The 22,682-nt window shown below is 44.9% G+C and overlaps 1 protein-coding gene across 1 annotated transcript in view; it reads left to right on the top strand.

Annotated features, from left to right (window-relative positions):
• LOC120392388 (E3 ubiquitin-protein ligase TRIM39-like) overlaps window positions 1-22,506 on the top strand; it is a 35,352-nt gene extending 12,846 nt beyond the window's left edge. Inside the window, exons 3-12 of the mRNA XM_039517104.1 lie at window positions 1,515-1,733; window positions 3,587-3,609; window positions 4,260-4,381; window positions 7,378-7,517; window positions 8,439-8,461; window positions 10,540-10,622; window positions 16,954-17,058; window positions 18,788-18,966; window positions 19,858-19,961; window positions 22,015-22,506. Coding sequence (XP_039373038.1) covers window positions 1,515-1,733; window positions 3,587-3,609; window positions 4,260-4,381; window positions 7,378-7,517; window positions 8,439-8,461; window positions 10,540-10,622; window positions 16,954-17,058; window positions 18,788-18,966; window positions 19,858-19,961; window positions 22,015-22,144 — 1,128 coding nt within the window. The 3' untranslated portion in view covers window positions 22,145-22,506. The remainder of the gene's footprint in view (window positions 1-1,514; window positions 1,734-3,586; window positions 3,610-4,259; window positions 4,382-7,377; window positions 7,518-8,438; window positions 8,462-10,539; window positions 10,623-16,953; window positions 17,059-18,787; window positions 18,967-19,857; window positions 19,962-22,014) is intronic.
• The last annotated feature ends 176 nt before the right edge of the window (window positions 22,507-22,682 follow it).

Genomic DNA, 22,682 nt, shown 5'->3' with positions numbered 1-22,682 from the left:
CCTCCATATCCCCTGACCACCCCTCTCGGGACTCCATCCCTAACTGCCCTCCCAGGACCCCACCCCTTTTCAACCCCGCCTCCCTGTCCCCCTCCCGGGACCCTTCGACCGCCCAGGACCCCACCCCTATCCAACCCCGTCTTCTGACCACCACCCCCCAACCGTCACCCCATCCACCTGCCCCCTGTCCCCTGACTGCCCTTGGGACCTCTTGCCCCCCCTCCCGCCCCAGCCCGTACCAGGTTGATCAGAGCAGCAGGACAGGCTTATTAGAGAGCCTGGGAGGTGAGCGGGCGCGAACTGCACTGCATGCGCAGCGGCGTCACTACAGGGGAAGGAGGACTGGGGGCTAGCCTCCACAGGCCGTAGTTTGCCCACCTCTGTGTTAAATCCTAGGTGTTAAATTTAGGCTTGCAAATAAGTAAGCTATCTCTGGTGGTTATATGAGCCCTATGTCTTTAGTATCTGAGCACCTCACAACACCCCAGGACAGTGCCATTATCTCCACTTTACAGAGAAGATAAGTGACTTTCCAAAGCCCACAGAGGAAGGCTGTGTCAGAGCAGGGAATTGAACCTAGATCTCTGTTTAATGACTTTACCTCTGGACAGGGGCGGCTCTAGAAAGTAGGCTGCCCCAAGCAGCGCGGTGCGCTGCGCCGCCCTTCCCCGGTCCCGCGGCGGGTCCCCTCTTCCCGCGGCTCCGGTTGAGCTCCCGCCGGTATGCCTGCGGCAGGTCCACCGGAGCCCGGGACGAGCGGGAGCCGCGGGAAGAGGGGACCCGCCGCAGTCATGCCTGCGGCAGGTCCGCTCATCCCGGGCTCCGGTGGACCTGCCGCAGTCATACCTGCGGCAGGTCCACCGGAGCCAAATGCCGCCCCCCCAGGAAAGGGCCGCCCCACGTGCCTGCTTGGCGCGCTGGTGTCTAGAGCCGCCCCTGCCTCTGGACCATCTTCCTCTCTGATTTTCAAAACTCTGGGCACCAAAAAAGTCAATGGGAGTTGCTGGGTGCTCTGCACTTTTGAAAAATCATACCTCTTAAGTGTCTAAATATTTGATCTGGGAATTATAGTTTCCAGCCAGCTGTACTAAATATAGACTTAGTAGCCTAACTTTAGGTTCTTACTTTTGAATATCTTGGGACTCATGATTTGGTGCCAGAATATGGGTCATTTTTTTCTAAAGTACCTTTAGTGGAAGATGAAGGCCTAATTCTTAAATGCTTTTTGAATTCCCTCACTTTTGGATTTTGAGTTCCTAGAAACATATCACAGGTTGGCACCTTATGCTGAAAATTGTATTTAGACACCTCCAAGTGAGACTGGCTTCAAAATTTGACGTGTAAAGGCCATAGAGCTATGCAGATGTTCAGCGGCTGAGGATCTGTCCTGCAGAGTTCTTCCTTGTGTTAACAGGGGTCAGTCGCTCACAGCTAAAATGCAGTTGCTACTGGGCAAGGGACTTGGGAATCCTGCTTCACTTTGTCACGGCCTTGTTTATATCTGTTCGCAACAGGAGAAGACAGAATGCCAGAAGCAGGAGATTGTGTCTGAATTCAAGCAAGAGTGCCAGATTTGGAAGCAGGCAGAGCAACTCCTGCGGAACTGCCTGGAAGGCACGATACAGGACCTTGTGAAGACAAGGAATAAAAATACTAAGGGGCTATTACTTCTTGATAACCAGATAGCTGAGCTAAATCAGAAGTGCCAGCAGCCAGGGATTGAATTCCTCAAGGTAAGATAAGTCTAAAAAATTTCCAACAGTCCAGGGGATTTAGGCTCCTAAGTAGTTAAATCACTTTTGAAAATGAAATTTAGATTCCCAAATCTGTTGGGTGTTGCAGTGCTGAACCTAGCAATGCCTAAATACCTTTAAAATCTGGGCCTCAATCAGTATTAGGACCCCATTGTGCCAGCTACTGCCCAGACACAGACAGTCCCTGCCCTGAAGATCTTACAGTGTAACTAGTAAAGATCAGGTGCAGGAAATTGTTGGAGAAAAATGGACAGAAGTGTGCAGACCTATCCAATGGCCTGAAGTGTGTAGGCCTTTGATTTCAGTGCAGCACAACCATTTACACTGCATCTGAATTTGGCCCTTTGTATATTATATTCAGAACAAACATGTCTGAAGTGCTCAGGTGCCATTGTATTCAGTGCAGTATAAAACTTCTGCTGTATATTTATATATTGCACAAAATTGTGCCTCCCTCCAGCAAATCTGATTCTATCCAACACTTAAATGAGCTGGTTTGACTCCATACTGCATTCACACACACGCACACAGAGATACATTTCCTGCTGTTATAATTCCCTGTTCTCTCTGCGAGCTCCACGGGCTCCCTTCTCTATCTCATCTGTTAAAATGATCAGCAATGAAATAGTTGATTATAATTTGATTTCAGCATTATTAGGCTTCAGGGTCAACAACCACTGAGATTAAAGAAGGGAGTTCTTTCCCCTCAGCGCTATTGTTTCAGGCTCTCTATAGCTCTCACTGCACAGGTCACACTTCTATCACCTTTTAGAACATGCGTTTTTTGGGGTTTTTTTGTTCGGTTTTTTTTTTCCCCATCCACAAAGGCTGTGAACATAAGAACGGCCATACTGGGTCAGACCAAAGGTCCACCAAGCCCAGTATCCTGTCCTCTGACAGTGGCCAATGCCAGGTGATCCAAAGGGAATGAACAGACAGGTTATCATCAAGTGATCCATGCCCTGTCACTCAATCCCAACTTCTGGCAAACAGAGGCTAGGGACACCATTCCTTCCCATCCTGGCTAATAGTCATTGATGGACCTATCCTCCATGAATCTATCTAGCTCCCTTTTGAACCCTGTGATAGTATTGGCCTTCACAACACCCTCTGGCAAGGAGTTCCAGAGGTTGACAGTTCATTGCGTGAAAAAATACTTTTTTCTTTCTAATCAAAGCTGAGATTCTGCAGTATGTGAATATGTCATGGAAGTCCCATTACTATATCAAGCAGCCCAGATATTTGACAGTCCTTCTGTAATCTGAGACAGACAGATTGAGACAGACATCTTAGATAAATGGTAGAGATGTTTGAATTTAAAAAGGGGGGGGGAAAGAAGTGGAATCATAATTTTTCCCTTTTTAATTTTTAAATTCAAAATTTCAATTTATTTCTTGCCTGCTCTTTCGTTGGTCAAACAAGAGGGGTGAATCCTGCCAAACAATTCAGTCAAATTTCCCATGTCATCAAAAGGTCAAAATCTAAACAAATTTAATTCTCTCTGACATAACCAGTAATAATAAAATAAAACCTGGCTCTTGTATAGAGCTTTTCATCAGTACATCTCAAAGCACTTTCCAAAGGAAGGTCAATATCACTATCCCTATTTTACATACGGGGAAACTGAGGCACAGGGCGGTGATGTGCCCAAGGTCACCCAGCAGGGCACTGGCAGAGCTGGGGAGAGAACAGAGACACACATGAAGTTTCCAAACATGCCCAACTTCCTATAGGAACCAAAAATAAAGGCAGAGTGAGTCCCCTGCCTAGGAGGAATTTCAGGTTTGTGGCCGATGAGCTGAGTTTCTTTTTGTTTCCTTTTCTCTTTCTAGGACATTGACAGCACCTTAAGCAGGTAGGTGTCGCCTTAGTCAGCCTCATACTTCATCACACTGGGGAAAGGTTGCAAAGCCCAGCTGGGAATGTATAATGCCCCTCGCACCTCATTGTCCTAGTGGCTAAGAGGATGGAACAGTGAAAGTAAGAATTACCTGAATAGATCAAACCAAAGGCCCATCTATCCAGATATCCTGTCTCTGATAGTGGCCGATGCAAGTCTTCCCCCTAGTGACCAATTATGGGATAACCTGCACCAAAGGAAGTTCCCTCCCTAACCCCTATTGCTAGAGATTGGTTTGTCCTCCAGAGTATGAATCCTAGGAATGAAGATGCTGCTTAATGTGGCTTGAATACTAGTCTTATGGGACAACAGAGATTAACAGTCTGCTCGGTGAAGATCATCATCTTGAGCAACTGCAGTAGTGACCCTGAACTGAGAACAGGAGGCAGAGGTGGGGGCCGAACAAAGGAGCCCCAGGTGAGGAATCCTCATGTTCCATGTTAGATCCTTTTAGTTCCCCAGTTTACATTGTTATATGTTTTAAATAACATACCACATCAGCATGCTCAGAGCTTCTGCTAGCCCCCGTGTCCCATCTTCCCGCTGACTGGATTCAGCAATTAGGATGGAGTATTCTGACAGGCACCTCGTTCTGTCTGCGTTAGGTGTGAGCAGGTGAAAGGTGAAGAGCAGACGCCTGTTGAGTCTTTGACTGAACTGGAGAGCAGGGTGCAGGCTCTCTCTGAAAGCCAGAAAGTTCTACGTGATCTGCTGAAGAATTTCAAAGGTAAAATTGAACAGTAAAGTTACTGCTAATAATAATAATAATTAATAAAAGGTAAATATTCCCTATCAGTCTTTGAATTTGAAAATATTTGCTAGAGTGGTTCCCAGTACTGATAACAGAGTATTTGTTTCCCAGTCATTCTCAAGCCCTCCTATAAAGCTTAAAGCAGCCTTTAATGGGGTAGAAATGGTCCTCTGAGAATCCTCAGCCAATGTGGACTTGGTATACGGACTTCAGTCAGCCCTGCTCCTAGCCTCCAGAGCAGGGGGCAGATCAGGGGTGTGGCCAGAATGTACTTTGGCTATTCTCTGCTTCCCAGAGGCCATGGGAGCCGAGCCTAGAGCAGCGGTTCTCAGCCAGGAGTACATCTACCCCTAGAGGTACGCAGAGGTCTTCCAGGGGGCACTTCAACTCATCTAGATCTTTTTGCCTAGTTTTACAACAGGCTACATAAAAAAGTGCTAGTGAAGTCAGTACAAACTAAAATTTCATACAGCCCTGGGGCTGCTCTAATTACACCCAGGGGTCGTAACGATGCTGGTTCTGGCGGGAACCAACTGAGAGTGCCAATTCAGAACAAATTGCTTAAAACAGGGCAATTACGGCCCAGGGCTGGGGTTTCTATGTACACCAAGGCAAACCAAACCAGTCAAATAGAGAAGACTTTTGGTTTTACCACACTGGCTAACCACAAGTCACACAACCAATTCCTGTAGACACTCTAGTTTCCCAGTATCCACACCAGTGCCACTCGTTATGGGGACAAATGGTTATGAAAACCAATACTCCAGTAAAAGAAAAAAAGGTTCTCTCGATCCCAAAGGACCAAGCCCCAGACCCAGGTCAATATACAAATCAGATCTTACCCACAAATCACGCTGTTGCCAATCCTTTAGTATCTAAAATCTAAAGGTTTATTCATAAAAGGAAAACGATATAGATGAGAGCTTGAATTGGCTAAATGGAATCAATTACATACAGTAATGGCAAAGTTCTTGGTTCAGGCTTGTAGTAGTGATGGAATAAACTGCAGGTTCAAATCAAGTCTCTGGAACATCCCCAGCTGGGATGAGTCAGTCAGTCCTTTGTGTAGAGCTTCCGTTTGTAGCAAGGTCCCTCCAGAGGTAAGAAGCAGGATTGAAGACCAGATGGAGATGAGGCATTAGCCTTTTATAGTCTTTTCCAGGTGTAAGAACCTCTTTGTTCTTACTGTGGAAAATTACAGCAAAATGGAGTCTGGAGTCACATGGGCAAGTTCCTGCATCTTTGCTGAGTTACAAGGTGTATCTGCCTTCTCTCAAGGGGTCAGTTGTACAGCTGATGGTCCTTAATGGGCCATGAAGCAGGGTAGGCAGAGCTGACACCAACTTGTCTGGGATGTCACCCAGAAGCATAGCATAAGTTTGAAATATAGACAATATAAAGCCAATATTCATAACTTCAACTACAAAAATAATACACACATTTAGACAGCATAATCATAACCTTGTCTTAGAGACCGTATTTGACCTCCTTTTATACCAGATTTAGTCAATAGGTCAATAACGTGCCACACTGGTAATTAGTACAAAGGGTCAATGTTGGGATATTGTTAGCCTTTTCCAGAGGGTCTGGCTGGAGAGTCTTGCCCGCATGCTCGGGGTTCAGCTGATCGACATATTTGGGGTCGGGAAGGAATTTTCCTCCAGGGTAGATTGGCAGTGGCCCTGGAGGTTTTTCGCCTTCCTCCGAAGCATGGGGCAGGGGTCGCTTGCTGGTGGATTATCTGCTACTTGAAGTCTTTAAAGCACGATTTGGAGCATTCAACAGCAGAGTCAAGGGAGAGAATTAGTTCATGAGTGGGTGGATCGGCTTATGTGGCCTGCATCTTGCAGGAGGTCAGACTAGATGATCATAATGGTCCCTTCTGACCTTGAATTCTATGATTCTGTGATTCAGATTGTTGCTACTACAGGATCTTGGTTACAACAATAATCTATATGGTCCCAGATTATATCAATAATGTCACAGGGGTGTATGTTGGAATTATTATTATTAATACAGGGTGTCACCTATGTACCAATTTAGCCATAAATCCCTTTATTAAATCTAAAGGTCCAGGGGTATTTATTCAGCTGCTCCAAATGTGCCTTAAATGCTGAAGCAGTAACCACATCCCTATAGTAATTTGCAGTTATAAGTATGGATCAGGTACTTCCACAGGACTAGACCTGATGTGCTTAACCCCATGTTGGCCGGCTCCAACAGTGGACAGCAGATACTAGCAGTGAATCCTCCTAGAGCTTTTATATATATATATTTTTTTTTAAACTGGTGACTCTCTTAAAGAATTCCTTCTTTGTTTAATCTAGTTAGAACCACCCCTGAAAATTGGGGCCTCTTCTCCAAAGACTTTTCATCCTATCTTATCAGTTACCTTCCAGGTCCAATTTTTCCAACTAAGCCACATCCTTTCAAGGCCTCCCCACAACTGCTAACATGGCCTGCAAAGCATATATTTGCTTTAGCCAAGCTATTTTAACCCTTTATATACCGATCTAATCCTACAGTGGGCAGTGCAAAGATAGCTTAATGCTCAGCCCCCTGTTTCCCCCTAAATGCAGGAACAGAGTAATTGGCCCTCAAGAGCCTTTAATAACAATATTATACCACATCAATGAACTGATCTGGATAGCTCAGTGGTTTGAGCATTGGCTTGCTAAACCCAGGGTTGTGAGTTTAATCCACTTAGGGGTCCGGGGCAAAAAAAAATCAGTACTTGGTCCTGCTAGTGAAGGCAGGGGTCTGGACTCAATGACCTTTCAGGGTCCCTTCTAGCTCTGTGAGATAGGTATATCTCCATATATTTATTTAACAGTCATATTCTGTTATTGGCTGGAGGCCAACCAGGTCAGAGACCCTTTGTGTCAATGACAGTCCCTGCTCCAGAAATATTACTGTTTAAAAGATTGCAGAAACTATGGTTCTGATTCTCAGTCTCTCACTTTTTTTTCCAGTGGAATTGGCTCCAGAATTGGGTCCTCTTGAAAACATCTCATCTGACGTTAAGGGACAAGTGAGTGGTGAAGACCCAACAGAGGAAGTGCCCGACAACCCTGAACAAGATGATACTTCTGTTTGCCTGCTGGACTGTGAGGTATTGTATTCTGTGGCTGTTCAGGGAGCTAGGTGCCAGGAATGGGCTTTAGTGGCCATCAGAGTGGATTGAAGTCAGTGGAGCTACAGTGGTCTACACCAGCCAAGGATCTGTCCCTTTGAGTCCACTAGGAATGTCACTGATGTAAATTGATTTTGGTGGAAGGTGCTGTGTGGGGCCCTTGGAATCTAAATATGTCAATGAAATGTTTGTAGTAGGGCCGAGTGAAAGTCACTATTTCTGTTTGATAGTTCCACATTTGTTTTCATCTTGAATCAAGATGAAAAGTCAAAATATCGAAATTTTTTTCACCAAATGGAAAGTTCTGAAAACTTTTTATTTGGAAATATCTAAACATTTTATTTCTGGTCAGTTTGACATTAAACTGCATCTGCCCCTGATTACTGCAAGTGCTTCATGGGAACTATAGTTTGTGTGCTTCACACTCCCATTCTTTCTTATGAGCCTGGTCCCCTTTTTGGACTACATCTCATGATGCACCATGTGGCTCAGTCAAAGTGGGGAATGTAGTGCATCATGGGCGATGTAATCCGACCAAGGTGCCTGGCCCATAGGGGAGAATGTGGGCATGAGGCATCTGAACTACAGCTCCAATGAGGCATCAGAGCACATTAGGCAGATGCAGTTTAATGTCAAACAGACTTGAAACAACAAGTTTTGATTCAATTCACCAAACTGAAGTGTTTCAAGTTGGGTCAGACCAAACCAAAACAAAATATTTCATTTTGATTTTCCAAAAGAAAATCAAATATTTTTCACCAAAATTGAAATATAATATAGATGGAAAATTCCCAACCAAAGCCAAACCATGTATAATTTCTTGTAACAATCGACCTGTGAACAAAGATGCAGATCACAAGGGATCTCCATAGAGTAACTTGTTTTTTTTTCCTCTTCTAGGAAGGCAAACACAGCTCAGACAGGTAAGTGTCTTCTCCTCTCTGTCACACTCCTACTTCACTACAGGGCGGATCCAATGCTCATTGAAGTCAGCGTGAGTCATTCCATTGACATCAGTGAGCTGTGGGGGAGCCCTATGTTGGAAAGAGGGGTTAGGAATTGATTGAAGATAGGACTGCTCCAACACAGTGACTAAGAGGGTCAATCCATAGGATCTTCCAAACTCTCTAAATCATAGGTCGCCCATCCTTGCTGTACCAAACCTGGACAATTCAGGTTCATTCCCTATAGTCTGTTCTCCAGGGCTTTGTCCAGTTGGACTTCTGCAATGGGGCTCTGATCCCTTCACCTCACAAGATGATTCCATAGTTTTAAAGATTCCTCACCAACCTGCCGGAATTCCCATCTCACCGCATGCACTTTTCTGTTACTTGTATACTCCCTCCTATTCTTAAACAAAACCTCTGTGCCATGATGTATAGAATCATAGTCCTTCTTAAATAGAAAGAATGAATTAAACAGCCACAACTGTAGACTCAAACAGGCTTGAGTTCCAGCTTTGTCTTCCTTGTTTACCCCTGTACATCACAAAAGAGACATCTGAATAATAATACTCATTATTGATGTTCCATGCTCGTTAATGGAACTGTATTCTGTAGGGCTAAGAGGAGTAAGCTACAATGCAAATTTATTTTAGCCATTGAAGTGAACAGCTCTGACTCTGGTACATCCCAGGAACAGACTTTTTTTGAGTGAGAATTTTACAGCATCACCATTTCAAAGTAGAGAAGCACCATTATTCTAGTTCAATAACTTATGTCTAGAGCTGATTGAAATATGGAATTTCCAAACTGGGGGGAATTCTGAGATTTCCAAATTTGTCTTTGTTCCAAATTGGAATGAAAAGTTGAAATTTAAAAATTGAAAGAAAATGTCCGATATATTTCATTTTGGAAATATCAAAACAACCTTCTTGAAAAGAAACATTTCAGTAAGGACAGAACATTTTCTTTAGACTTTATCATGTATATAACATAATGTGAATTCTTTTCTAACTGTAAGGCTAATTAAGCTCTGGAAGAGGCTTCTAAGGGAGTCTGTGAAATCCCCATCATTGGTGGTGTTTAAGAACAGGTTGGACAGGGATGGTCTAGTTTACTTGGTCCTGCCTCAACACATGGGGATGGACTACATGACCTCTTGAGATTCCTTCCAGCCCTATATTTCTGTGATTCTGCAATATATTATATCAGGGTAGGCAACCTATGGCACGTGTGCCGAAGGTGGCACGTGAGCTGATTTTCAGTGGCACTCACACTGCTCGGGTTCTGGCTACCAGTTCGGGGGGCTCTGCATTTTAATTTAATTCTAAATGAAGCTTCTTAAACATTTTAAAAACCTTATTTACTTTACATACAACAATAGTTTAGTTATACATTATAGACTTATAGAAAGAGATCGTCTAAAAATGTTAAAATGTATTACTGGCACACGAAACCTTAAATTAGAGTGAATAAATGAAGACTCGGCACACCACTTCTGAAAGGTTGCTGAGCCCTGTATTATATAAAAATGCAAAATTTCAATCAGTCTTATAGAAAATGTTGACAAAAATCAGCACAGTTCTGGGAAACATTTCAATTTTGTAGGATCAGCATTTTCCGATTGTTCAGTTGGAAAACTTTTGACTAATTCTACTTATGTCTCTTCCCTGCACTGCTGAGTCTTGCTGGACGGACAACTGGCCTTAACCTTTTGGAGTGAACAGTTTTTCAGCATTTGCTTTGACTGCATGAAACAATGTAGACCTGGTTGAAAAATTGTGTGTGTGTGTGTGTGTGTTTGCTGGGGGGAAGGATTTCTCTGGTGTGTTTTTTGTTTGTTGGATTTTTTTTGGTCCAGATTCCAAGCAAAATTTTCATCAAGACTTTAAAATATTTTGACCAGCTTTAAATTTATTCAAAAATTGGGTGAAATCACCAAAAATGTCATCAATTCTCCCCCATCCATATGCACGTGCACACTTTATTGTCACAATTTGAATTTTGAATCAGCTCTCACACTGATAACTGGACTGTATCAATATATTTTTTCTCTACAGTTGCAAGGAGCAAGAAGTTGTTCTCACTGATGAACAGAATAATTTAACTGACTTCATAAAAGCTGAGCCAGAGGAAGCCTTAGGTAAAGGATGATCTTTGGGGTATTTTGGTACTAAATTGTTATGCTGAAAGCTGCTAATGGCTCCCATCAGGTGAGTCTTTGATCCAAAGACAATCACAGAGCTCGTTCCGCACTCTGCTCCTGTTGTGGAGCCTGGAGGAATCAAGTCCCTTTATGTAATAAAGAGAGATGCTGAGAATTGTAGTCACTGCCCATGGGATTAGGCACATGTGCACTGCTCTGTTGTGTGGGCTGAGGGCTTCCCTGCGTTTGCAAGCAGGGAAGCCTAGCAAGCATATCGGTTGCAGCCTGAGTGCACTGGAAGTAGGAAGTTTGGAGAAGTGAGTGACGCTGAGAGGAAATAGAGAGACAGAGCTTTTTGAGCACAGAGTTTGCTGGGGAGATAGGACTGTGGGAACCTTCTTTGTAAATAGACACAGTTAATTAGCTCTTATCTAGTGCTTACAAAGGAGGTCATTTTATAGATGGGGAGACTGAGGCACCGAGTTTCCAAGTAACTTGTCCAAGGTCACCTGGCAGGCCAGCATAGGGTTATCAGATGTTCTGATTTTATTGGGACTGTCCCAATATTAGGGGCTTTGCCTTAAATAAGACCCTATTACCCTTCATGCCCAGTCCCAATTTTACATTCTTGCTCTCTGGTCACCCTAGGCCAGTAACAGATCCAAGAATTGAACCCAGGTGGCCTGGGTTCTAGTCCAGGGTTGGCTTCAGTAAGCCACACTCATTACACCAAGAGTGCGTCTGACTTGTATAATTGAATTCTCCTCTTAACGGAAACCTCACTCCAAGCCCACGAATATTGGTATATCACTCAGGCCAAAGGAGCTACCATATGTACTGATATTGAATAAGGACTAAGGAGAGATCAATTAGCAGTTAAGTTCAGTACCTCCTTCCCCCTAGGCAAGGCCTATTAGCTCCCCCTCTTCACTAACCGCTGGGTCAGGAGAGGCTGATCTGTGCACATATAGCTAAATATGTGCTTAGACAAATTTTTGTCTAATCCTGTTCGACATTTCATTCACAAATGGCAGTGGTACCTTAAATCTGCTTGACAACAAACGGGGGGGTACATTGTAACACAGGTAAGCCCTTTTCTGTATATTTTACAGTTTTAATGATTTATTTTGTTTTATTATAATTACTTCCTTCCACACACTAGTCATCAGTGGGTTTTGACCTTAGGATCTTCAGCACTAAGGCCATAGTCCAGCAAAGGTCTCAGGCACATGCATAACATTAGGCTTGGCAGAATTTGATTTTTTTTCTTTTTTAATAATTGTGACGGATTATATTGATAAAGCTTTTTTTTTTTAATTTTTATCAATTTACATTTTCATGGTTGTGGGAAATTATGGGGGAGTCAGACAATTATTGAATGACAAGTGTTGCCCTTTAGATGCTTCCCTCTTCGCTGCCCTCTCTCCCAGCTCTCCCTCTTGCTGCTTTGCCCTTTGTCCTTCCCTTCTGCTTGTCCGTATCCCCCGCGTGAGGCACGGGCACGTCCCACTCCCTGCCTGCGGCTGGTTCTCTGCACAGTGCTGGAACACTTAGCACACCTGCAGCCTGGCCAGTGGGTGCCTTCCTTCCCAGCTGCCTCTGGCTGGGTCGGTGCCATGGGATAGCCCAAGACCCTCTCGCATGGGGTGCTGCCCAGGAGGAGCCCAGCCCTGTGTGTACCAAAGCTGCCTTGAGCCCCACACAGCATGGAGGAGCCTCTCTGCCCCTCAGATAAGCACTGGAGTGGGGGGCAGGGAAGTGATTTCCAGCCCGTTCCCACCCTGAACTTGCAGCCTCTGCAGCAGCCCCCCCAGGCAGAGGCTTAGTGCCCTCCTAGCCCCCTCCCCTGTTGCCCCAGGTCCTGCCTAGGGTTGCCACCTTTCTAAATGCTGGTACAGTAGAACCTCAGAGTTACAGACACCGTGGGAATGGAGGTTGTCCGTAACCCTGAAATGTTCGTAACTCTGAACAAAGCACAGTTTAGGCTCCATTTGCTGGATATCTTAAGAAACCTGCCTGCAGGTGGGAGGTGGCCCCGGCTGAGCAGGGGCTGGTGGGGGTTAATGACCTGGTGCCTCCCCATGGTAACTGGGCTTTTGGTTCATCTGCCATTTAGTGTTGCCAGGCACCAAAAATCAGACACCTGGCAACCCTAAATGGCACTGGGACACAGAAGCCAAAAAACAGACTGGTGGCAACCCTACCTTATCCCCTTCCTCTCCCTGCCCCATCCCCTTTCCTCCCTCAACTGTCCCCTGCCGCTGTCCCACTCCCCCATTCCCTTCTCTTTCCCCTGTTCCCCCACTGGCCTTCATCATGATACAGAAACAGGACCCACTGCACGTAGATGAGGACAACGATGGGCACTAGGACCCAGGAGGCAGCGCCCTGGAGCTGCCATCTTCAGCCTGGGAAAGGGCCCCAGGAAGAGTGTCAGCATAGGAAGGTTGAAAAGGACACCTGGCAACCCTTGTATGGCCCCAGGGAATGGGGGTTGCTCCATTCCCTAGCCGCCCCTCCCCCCCGCTGTGCCAGCTGTGTGTGTGTGTGTTCTGCAAAGACACAGGCCAGGTCATATTCCCGCCTGTGGCTGGAAGCAGCTCCTGTCCCTTTCTTCCTGTACACGTTGCAGCTTTATAAAGGGTTACAATACAAATTGTCAAAACATACAAAGTACCTGTCTTTAAATCAACAAACCGTATCTGTTTCTACTATTCAATCACTAGCCCATTTGCAACAAGCCCAATTAAGTATGAATCACTGCATTTTCACTTTAATACATACATACATTTTCAAGCAGCATTTTTCTTACTTTGCCTATCTTAGATTTCAGTTATTTCAATGGACATATTTTTTCGCTCGTTGGTGTGTATGCTGAAATTGATGTTTACCAACCTTTACCGATTTAAAAAAATCTAATCCTACCAAGCCCAGTTAACTTTGACAGTGTGAGTAGTTTCAGTGAAGACAATTGGCTTTTATAATTTGAGCTAAAAAATTATTTCCATTAGTTGGTAGCAATTGTGAGCTTATCCTTCATGTTGACTAGCTGCCCGAGGGAATCAAAACTCCTGTAGCCAGAACATTACACTACTTTATACTCCTGAGTTGTGGTTTGAAGGGTTGATGTTGAAATGCTGGCTCATTATCTGCTCTGAGTTTGTTAGGAAAGCCAAGGTTCATTAATATTATAGGTAATTCAAGCAGTACAGAGACAAGAAGCAGTCAGGCTTCCATTTACACTGTGGTTATGTTCTTAAAAAACACTGTGCAAATAGAAATCGTGTAAAAAGATACCAAGGGTCTATGGGAAATAAGGGTTTAGGTTCCAGGCTCACAAGATAAATGCCAGGAGGTAGAGTGGAGTAAACCTCCTGACCCTTCTCCCCAGCAGGAGCGCCAGGCGGGGTGGCACAAGCCCCCAACCGCAGCACTGGGCAGAGCAGGACGAGCCCTGGCGCCCTGACCCTGCTCCCTGGCCGGAGCGAGGCAAGCCCCTGACCTTGCTCCCAGGCTGGAGTGCCTGGGACGGGGAGGCCCCTGGCCAGAGTTTCCATGATCTTCTGCAAGGCTGGCTGGAGGAGTAGAGGCACCCCGATCCCTCCTGCCTTCCCTCTTCCACCCCAGTCATTGCCCACCCAAGTATCGAGTCCTGGCTATGCCATTGATTTGCGCATCTTGACCACCAAGCTGCACTGTGTAAAAGTGAATCTCTACTGTGTACAAAAATAAAGGGTCACAATTAATTGATTGTGTATAACTGAAACCATACCAAAAAAAAAACCAGTGTAAATCAAGGTCTGACTGTATATTTATAACACTCATTCTCTCTTCTCCAGTCTTATTCTGAACCCCTTTGGCTAGATAATGTGTCATAGCTGTGTCTCCTGCATGGTGTCATCTTCTGACTGTGAGAACCGATCTGCACTACAGTCTTATTTGGTATAACTACATCACTCAGTTATACCAACCTAACCGCCAGTGTAGGCAACACGATGTCATCAGGAGAGCTTCTTCCATCAACATAGCTACTGCCGCTGGCGGAAGTGGATTAACTGTGCCAATGGGAGAAGTTCTTCCATGGGCATAGTAGTGTCTTCACTAAAGTGCTACAGTGGCACAGCAGTACCAGTGCAGCATTTTAAATGGAGACCTGCCCTCAGTGTAACAACACACCCCAGATGAGTTGCCAGAAAGGGTTAGAACCTGGCACCTTTAGCACTACAGTGTAGATTGCAATGACATTGGCTACAGCAATATTTCTGTTAGGATTTAGCAATTGTAGGCTGTTATCCTCTTGTGACAACCATGCCCTGTGGGAGCCAGCTGAGGTCACTCAATTAGGGTGAACTGCAAACAGAATGGGGCAGACAAACCGCAAATGCTGGTGGATATTCCAATATTTAGATTTACCAAGCCAGCCCAAAACAGCTTCTGTATCGCCTCACTGGTTACTCAGAAGTCCAAACAACGCAGTTCCCTTAAAATGCCCAGCTTCAGGCCTCCATTTAGGTACACCTGTCAATATATGATGAAAGTTACTGAAAATCTTATTTCATCATATAAAATAAAAGGTTCTTCCGATCTCAAATGATCAGCCACATGCCCCGGTCCAATTGCAACTTAGATCTTACCCAAAATACATGCTTATAGACAGTTCTTATTAACTAAACTAAGACTTTATTAAAAAAGAAAAAAAGAGTGAGTGTTGGTTGAAAAATCAATGTATATACAGATTTGAGTTCGATTCTTGAGGTTCAGATACATAGCAGAGATGATGAGCTTGGAGTTGCCAAAAGTCCTTTTAGAAATAGTCCATAGGTTATAGTCCAATGTTCATATTCAGGGTGACTCCAGTCAGTGACTGGGGACCTCAGTCCTTATGGTTTAAGGTCTCCCCCTCTTGAAAACCTAAGCAGATTTGAGATAAAAAAGGATCCTGTCCCAGGATCTTTATACATTTCCAGCAGCCTCTTGCCCTGAGAGAATAATAGGCTTAACTTTCTGTCTCCCAAACATCATGGCAATTGGCATAGGGTAACTTATCCATTCAACAGTTCATATACAGTTCACCACAAACTTTAAAGAGACTGAAATAGTATTATTGTCTATATGTCAAGTGTCATCATAAATGTTAATATTCCTCTTTGATCTTGAATCAAAGCTGTAGTAACAGACAAGAATTTTGTTTATGTCACAAGACCTGAGCAAACACCTACCACTCTAGTGTAACAATGCAGGTTTGCATTTCAAAGTATTATTCTAACCTAGTGCAATAGCCCAGACTATCATTTACATATCTTCCTAACAAGTCTTTAAAAGTCAACAATGGGTCATGTCAGCCTATGAATTAGTTAACCCTTTCTGGTCATATGCCACCTTTCAATGAGAATTTATATTATAGACAGATAATGTCACACCTATGTGGACCAGCTGCTCAAGGGGAATGCAACACAGACTGCCAGATTGCCATGCTGATATAACAGTCTGGTAGAAATCCAGCTCCTGATGAACTCTGCTAACTGGAAAGAGTTTCAGGGCACAACTCTAAGGCACTTCGTATCACCAGGGTTTTTGTAGCTCACCTCATATCAGGGTAGCATCGCTCTGTCCCTCAGGCAGCACCCATTGTGTGCTTTCCAAAGGCACTCACTATTGCAGCTGCTGCCACTGATCACAAGGGGTCTCTCTCAGCATCACAAGGGATGGCAGAACGTCTGGTAGCTGAGTTCAGCTCTAACAAGCATCCACAAATTCAAGGGTGAGATTTTCAAAAGGGATTTGTGCTTTTGAACATTTCAGCCCAATTGTCTGAATTATCCAGACTTTGGAAGTCTCTCCCCCAGAGTCCTATCTCCTCTGGACCACACTGCTCTTACAGGCTCTGCAACCTTCCCTTCTGGGAGGAGGGTCATGCCTGCCAGTGGCACTCATGAAAATCCAGAGTGGGTTAAAGACTCCTGAGCCCACAGTGATGTCCTACAGAAGGTCGAAGTGGGTGGTAAATGGTCAGAACCCTGCCTCTGCGAGGGGAGACAGGAGACTGTCCCAGTTTCAAAGCAGGGTGACTTCTAGAAACAGGTCAAGCTTCGTGGTGGTGGTGTCTTACTATGCTGGTTTGTCCATCTCTTCTGCTTCAGGGCTAAAAGCAGCCTCTAACTACTGGGGTCAGGAGGGAATTGTCCCTGGGGGAACATTGCCTCATATTTCCTACTGCGGGGTTCTTGCCCTTTCCTCTGAAGCATCTGGTGTTGGCCACGGTCCAGTGGTCTGATCCAGTCTGACCGTTCGTGACCCCAGTGAGTATTGATGGCTTCTTCTTTTATAGGTCATTGGTTTGGCTCCAAGGTCAGGAGACGTGCATGGAAAATCGTAGCTGCTGTCGAAGCTGCACTTCTACTTGCAGTTCTTATTGCAGTGATTGTCTGCTCAGGTGAGTGTGTAACCCATCTCTCTTGCATCTGCTCTTGGTTGCACTTCTCAGAGCAATTGGCTCAGGATCTCTGTGTTTTCCATTCCGACTGAGAACTATCCTAATGACGTGCCCTGTCCTCTCTGGTTTCACACGCATCAGCTGCTTGCAGTTACAATGCCACAGCCTTGCTGCAGGGCCTCCTGCTCCTTCTATTGCCAGTCCAGCCAGAACTGAGCCTCAAAGGGTTAAACATGCACAGTTAGTGCAATATAGAGACCCCTGGTCTGATCCAGTCTGCCCTGCCTCTGTGAAGTCCTCCTCTTGCATCTTATGTTTACAGCAAAGCAACAGTGATGCTTAGTGATTGATTATATAAATTGCATGCATCTTAAAGCAGGGTATCAAACTCATTGGCAGAAGAGAGCCAAATTCCATTTTTAAATTATGGTCTACAGCTGGTCTCCCAATGATGCCAGTGGTAGGGTTGAACAGAGATTGAGGTGGACTCTGGCCTTTTTGTACTAACAAAGCACTTGATTATTTTCATTATGTATTGCTAAGTCAGTCACTTACTGTCACATTGAGCATCACTGAGTGGGGGAAACTTGCTTTTGTCTGGGACCCTGCTATTCCTGCTCTTTGTTGCTTTTTCTCTCCCATCCTGTTTTCTTTATTTTGCTTCCCCTTCCCTGTTATTTCCATGCTCCCTTCTTCCCTCTGCATTCCCTTCCTTGCAGCTGTTCTCTAATCAAAAGCCCCAGGCATTTCACTCCCACATCTCTCCTATCCTATCTGCTGAAATGACAATTAACTATTTAATGCTGGTATTTAACATGTCATCATGAGGGTTTAAAGTGAACACTAATGAGAAGTATCAGAGTGGCAGCCATGTTAGTCTGTATTCACAAAAACAATGAGGCAGATTAATTTGGGCATAAGCTTGTGGGTAAAAAGCTCCACTTCTTCAGATGCAATGAGATTAGTTGACTTTGAGGGCAATTCACACCTCTCAGAGCAATTGGCTCAGGATCTCTATAAACTCAGGCAGATGTTGCAGCGTGGATTGGCTTGGATCACATTTGGAAGGCTTTCTTTGCTACCATGAAGGCTAGAATGTGATGCTTTTAAAAAAGGTGAAAGCTGAGTGGCTACAGGGAGGTAGTGTTGTCTAGTAGGTAGAGCACTGGACCGGGTCTCGAGCCCTGGGTTCTATTCCTAGCTCTGTTTCTAGGTGATCTTGGTCAAGTCACCGCTTATAGCTGTGCCTCAGTTTCCCCATCTGTAAAATGGGGATGATGATACTGACCTCTTCTGTAATGCACTTTGAGATTAGGTATTTTTATTATTGTTACAGAATTTCACTATGCCATGCAGGTTGCGGGGGGGTGGAGCGGGAGATTACTGTTCACTTCCATGGGAGCAGCGTTAGCCCAGCACTTAGAAGTTTTGAAAGTCCTACCCTAAATGGGAAAGCTGTTCCACACCCCTGCCCTAAAGGTAACACCCAGAGCTTGTATCTGAATAAATCTGGTAAATGGACATTTTTGCTTTACAGTCTGGGGGGTTCTATCACACAACCTCATTTCAGAGTAGGAGTTTAACTTGGATTTAGGGATCATTTCTCTGTAAATCTTCTCCTGTTTTATTGCTGATGCTTCTAGACTCTTGCAGCAGCCACCAGATGTTCTGCAACCTGTGTCTGAGATGCGGTGGAAGAAAGATGCTCTTACTCCGTTTTACTTTTCAGTGTCAAAGTCCAGTGTGACTCCTCCAGACAGTCCTGCTGCCTGCTGCCCTGAAAACTGGATTGGGTACCATGGGAAATGTTACCTGTTCTCTGCTGATGAAGCAGACTGGACCTTGAGCCAACATTTCTGCTCTTCCAGTGGTGCCTCCTTGGCTTGGCTAGACACCCTGCAGGAAAAGGTGATGAAATTAAAAAAAAAACAAAAAAACAGAGATGATTGTGGTACAGAGTAAAGTTAGCTTAGCCCAGGAGAAAAAGAATAGCAGCTAACTCACTTCAGGGAGTGCTACCTCCCAAAACAGTGCAAAGCCATTTCTGAATGCAAAATAAAAAATATGTATTTGCATTGTAGCAGTGAGCCTCAACTGAGATCAGGGCCCTGTTGTGCCGGCCACTGCACAGACACAGTGAGAGACAGTCCCTGCCCCAGCTGAGATCAGGGCCCCACTGTGCCAGGCGCTGCACAGACACACAGCGAGAGACAGTCCCTGCCCCAGCTGAGATCAGGGCCCGGTTGTGCCGGGTGCTGCACAGACACACAGGAACGTCTTTCACTGTGGAGATTATTTTACATTCTAAATATGCAAGACAGACAAAGAGAAGATTATCCCCATTTTACAGATGTGGAACTGAGGCATGGGGGGGGAATATGGGCAGGCTTTTAAAAGGACTCTGTGTTGGCCTTACCTATACAGGAAGAGAATATCCAATACTAGAACAGTCTAACAGGCAAAGGAAGAGATGTTGAAACTAGATAAATTCAACCTGGAAATAAGGCATAATGTTTTGTCAGTGGTTAATTACCCATGGAAGCAGCTTCTGGAGGGAGGTCATGGATTCAGGGTCACTTGTAGTCTTTAAATCAAGCATGGATGACTTTCTGAATGACACACTCTAGCTCAACCAGAAGTTATGGACTGGATGCAGGAGTCACTCCTCTGGTCATTGTTGTGTAGGAGGTCAGGCTAGATCATCTGATGGTTCCTTTTGGCCTTAGGATCTAGGATCTGAGAGGTGAGTCCAAGAGGTTTGGTTTGTAATGTCTATTTCACCTTTGCATTCTTCAAAAGGATTTCTTAATGCAACACAAGGGCAACCTTGATCCCTGGATTGGTGTCAGCAAGGAACCAGGCCAGCCTTGGAAGTGGACAAATGGCTCAGTGTTCAACAACCTGTGAGTTGCTTTCTTTGTATTCACTCTCTTGGGTCACAGGCAGCTGTGGTGGGGGCTCCCCTGTCTGTCGATCAGTTCTAAACTCCCAGCCCTTGCTGTGGGAAGGATGGAGACCCCTCCTACAGTCCCAGATTCAGCCACATTCACCCAGAAATCATTCCAGCACCTTCACTGGCAACTGCACAGTTCAACTGCCCCTCCAGCATCAGTCCTTCATTCAGAGTATTTCCTTCCCTTTGGGCTCTGGCTGATGCTCAAAGGCCATGCAGGCTCACAGAGACCAGAGCTGCTCCCTTCCCAGGAAGGATGGACCAGTGGTTACAGCACTGACTTGACACTAGGAGGCCTGGGCTTAATTCTTTACTCTGCCACAGACTCCCTGTATGACCTTGATCAAGTCTGTTAGCCTGCCAGTGTCCCATCTGAAAAAATTGGGATAAAAGCAGGGGAGCAGTGAGAATAAATACATTAGAGATTGGGAGATGCTCTGATACTATGGTGGGGGTGTAGATAAGGACCTGAGACTGATCAATAGAATCTGTCCTCAGCCTCTCATCTTGCTGTATCCCAGCAGCAGCACATGCCCTGTTTTGCAGCCTGGGCAGTCCCTTCTCCAATGGGAGAAGAGCTGGAAGTAAGGTAGGGTTTCCTGACAGCGAATCAGGGCTCTGGGAGCAGAGTGCCGGCCCATTCACACTGCCTATATGTGGAGTGGAAGTTCCAGACAACTAAAAGGCTGAATACAGTGTGGCAGAGCTCCGACCTTGCTCCCATGGGTCCTGCGCTTCTAGGCGGTTTATGCTGCCTCAGTGGCTCACTGTGACCCTCCAGGCAGCCCTTCTCTCTCTAGGGCCAGGGTTACAGTCTACTGAGCCCTTTTCATCATAGGCCTGCAAGGAGGTTGGTGAGAGAACTCCCACAGTCTCTGTTCAGCCTCCTGTCCTGACAGGGACCTGACTTCCCCTTCCAGGAGCTGTTCCTGTAGTGGTGGGTTGGGGGGAACCCTGGCCCACCCTCTACTCCGGGTTCCAGCCCAGAGACCCTAATGGTAGCAGTTGTTGGCAGCCAACCTTTCACTCCCAGAGTTGCTATGTTTCCCTGGGCCACTTCCCCACATCTCTCCTGCTTCTCCCCTCTTCACCCTTACCTTAGGGCTCCTTTAATGATGGTTTGAGGGTGTCTTCAGTAACCAGCCCTTCAGCCGCACTTCCTCTCCTCTGGCTCCCTGACCCCCTGCCTGGCTGGAGTGAGCCCCGTCAGTCAGGGAACAGAAAACTGTTAATCCAGTGGCCAGTATATCTGCCTTCTGCTATTCTGCTGTACCCAAATGGCCTGGGTTTATCACAACAGATAGATCTACTGGAAATAATCACCAGTTCTTCATCTGCTTGCATAACAATTCAATATTTTCACTAGGACTTGGACTCAAATTCTGTGCTGATGCCAAAGGGTAGAACTAACAGGAGAGATGTTAATAGTAGGGGAGAAGTTCCATTGTCAGGGAGGTGGCAGAAAAGACTTAAGGTTCATAGGTCTTGTAATTACTGCTAAGTTAAATTTTTCAGAGGCAAGTTTTTTCTGAACAGCAGATTCAGCCACACTGAAATATTTTGTGAATCATGTTGGTTTCACAAAATTGTTTCAGTTTAAAAAAAAAAAGAGAGAATCAATCCTGAAAAAATCAAATTTTGATTTACCATTTGAAATAACTTTTTAATTTTGGAACTGCCTTTATTTTGTTTTTTAATATTATTTTAAAATGGTCAAAATCAAGTGTTTCAGTTTTGCCAAATGAAATCATTTGGGGTCAAAATGTTTTAACTTTTTTATTCACCAAAATTTGTGGAAAATGTTGTTTCCAGGTCGACATGGAACAATTTTTTTAGTATATTTTTTGGAATTGCCAGTGAACTGAAAAATCCATTATTCACACACTACTTGTAATGGCCTCCTACACAGGGGTCAGTTCCATCCTCTCAAGAGTCCTCTGAGAGAAGAAGGAACAGTCTGATCCCTGACTGATTGTTGCTTCATTGTTCTTACTTTTTTGCAGGGTTCAAATAGGAGGAGGAGGAGACTGCGCCTATATATATGAAATAACTGTCAGTAGTTCAACATGCGACACAAAGAGGAACTGGATCTGTAGCAAACCTGATGAATTTGCAAAGAGAAAGATTGCATAAGAACTATTAACCTGGGCCATCTTGATTTTGATGCTAGTTGGGGTACCAAGAAGGAAAGAATTGTTTTATGTGGCTTGGGTGGTCTGTAAGTTTTTGGACGTCTATGGTCTATAATGTTTCTAAATGTTTCCTGGAGCTCTGAAAATTAAGCATGTTAGCTCTTTTTTTTTTATGATTGGGCTGCTGTTCAGCTGTTCTTATGGTCAATGATTTCAGTCTTTTGTGGTTTTTAAATTGTTCAAAACATAGTATGTACATCTAGTTCTGCTGAATAGTGCTAAGAAAGTTTTTTTCAGACTTTTGTACTGGTGATCCCGTTCAGACAGCAAGCCTCTGAGTGCGATCCTCCCTTTTAAACTAAAACCACTTTTTTATATATTTAGTACCGTTATAAATGCTGGATGCAAAGCAAGGGTGGGGTGGAGGCTGGCAGCTCACAACCCCCCATGTACTAACCTCCTGACTGCCTGAAGGGTCCTGACTCCCAGGTTGAGATCCCTTGTGGTAATAGATGCCATTACATGAGTCTTTGATCTAA

This window comes from Mauremys reevesii, unplaced genomic scaffold (assembly GCF_016161935.1).
Source record: "Mauremys reevesii isolate NIE-2019 unplaced genomic scaffold, ASM1616193v1 Contig1, whole genome shotgun sequence".
In the NCBI taxonomy this organism is placed as follows: Eukaryota; Metazoa; Chordata; order Testudines; family Geoemydidae; genus Mauremys; species Mauremys reevesii.
Note: the sequence above shows the minus strand (reverse complement) of the source record. Positions and strands in the feature narration are given on the sequence as shown.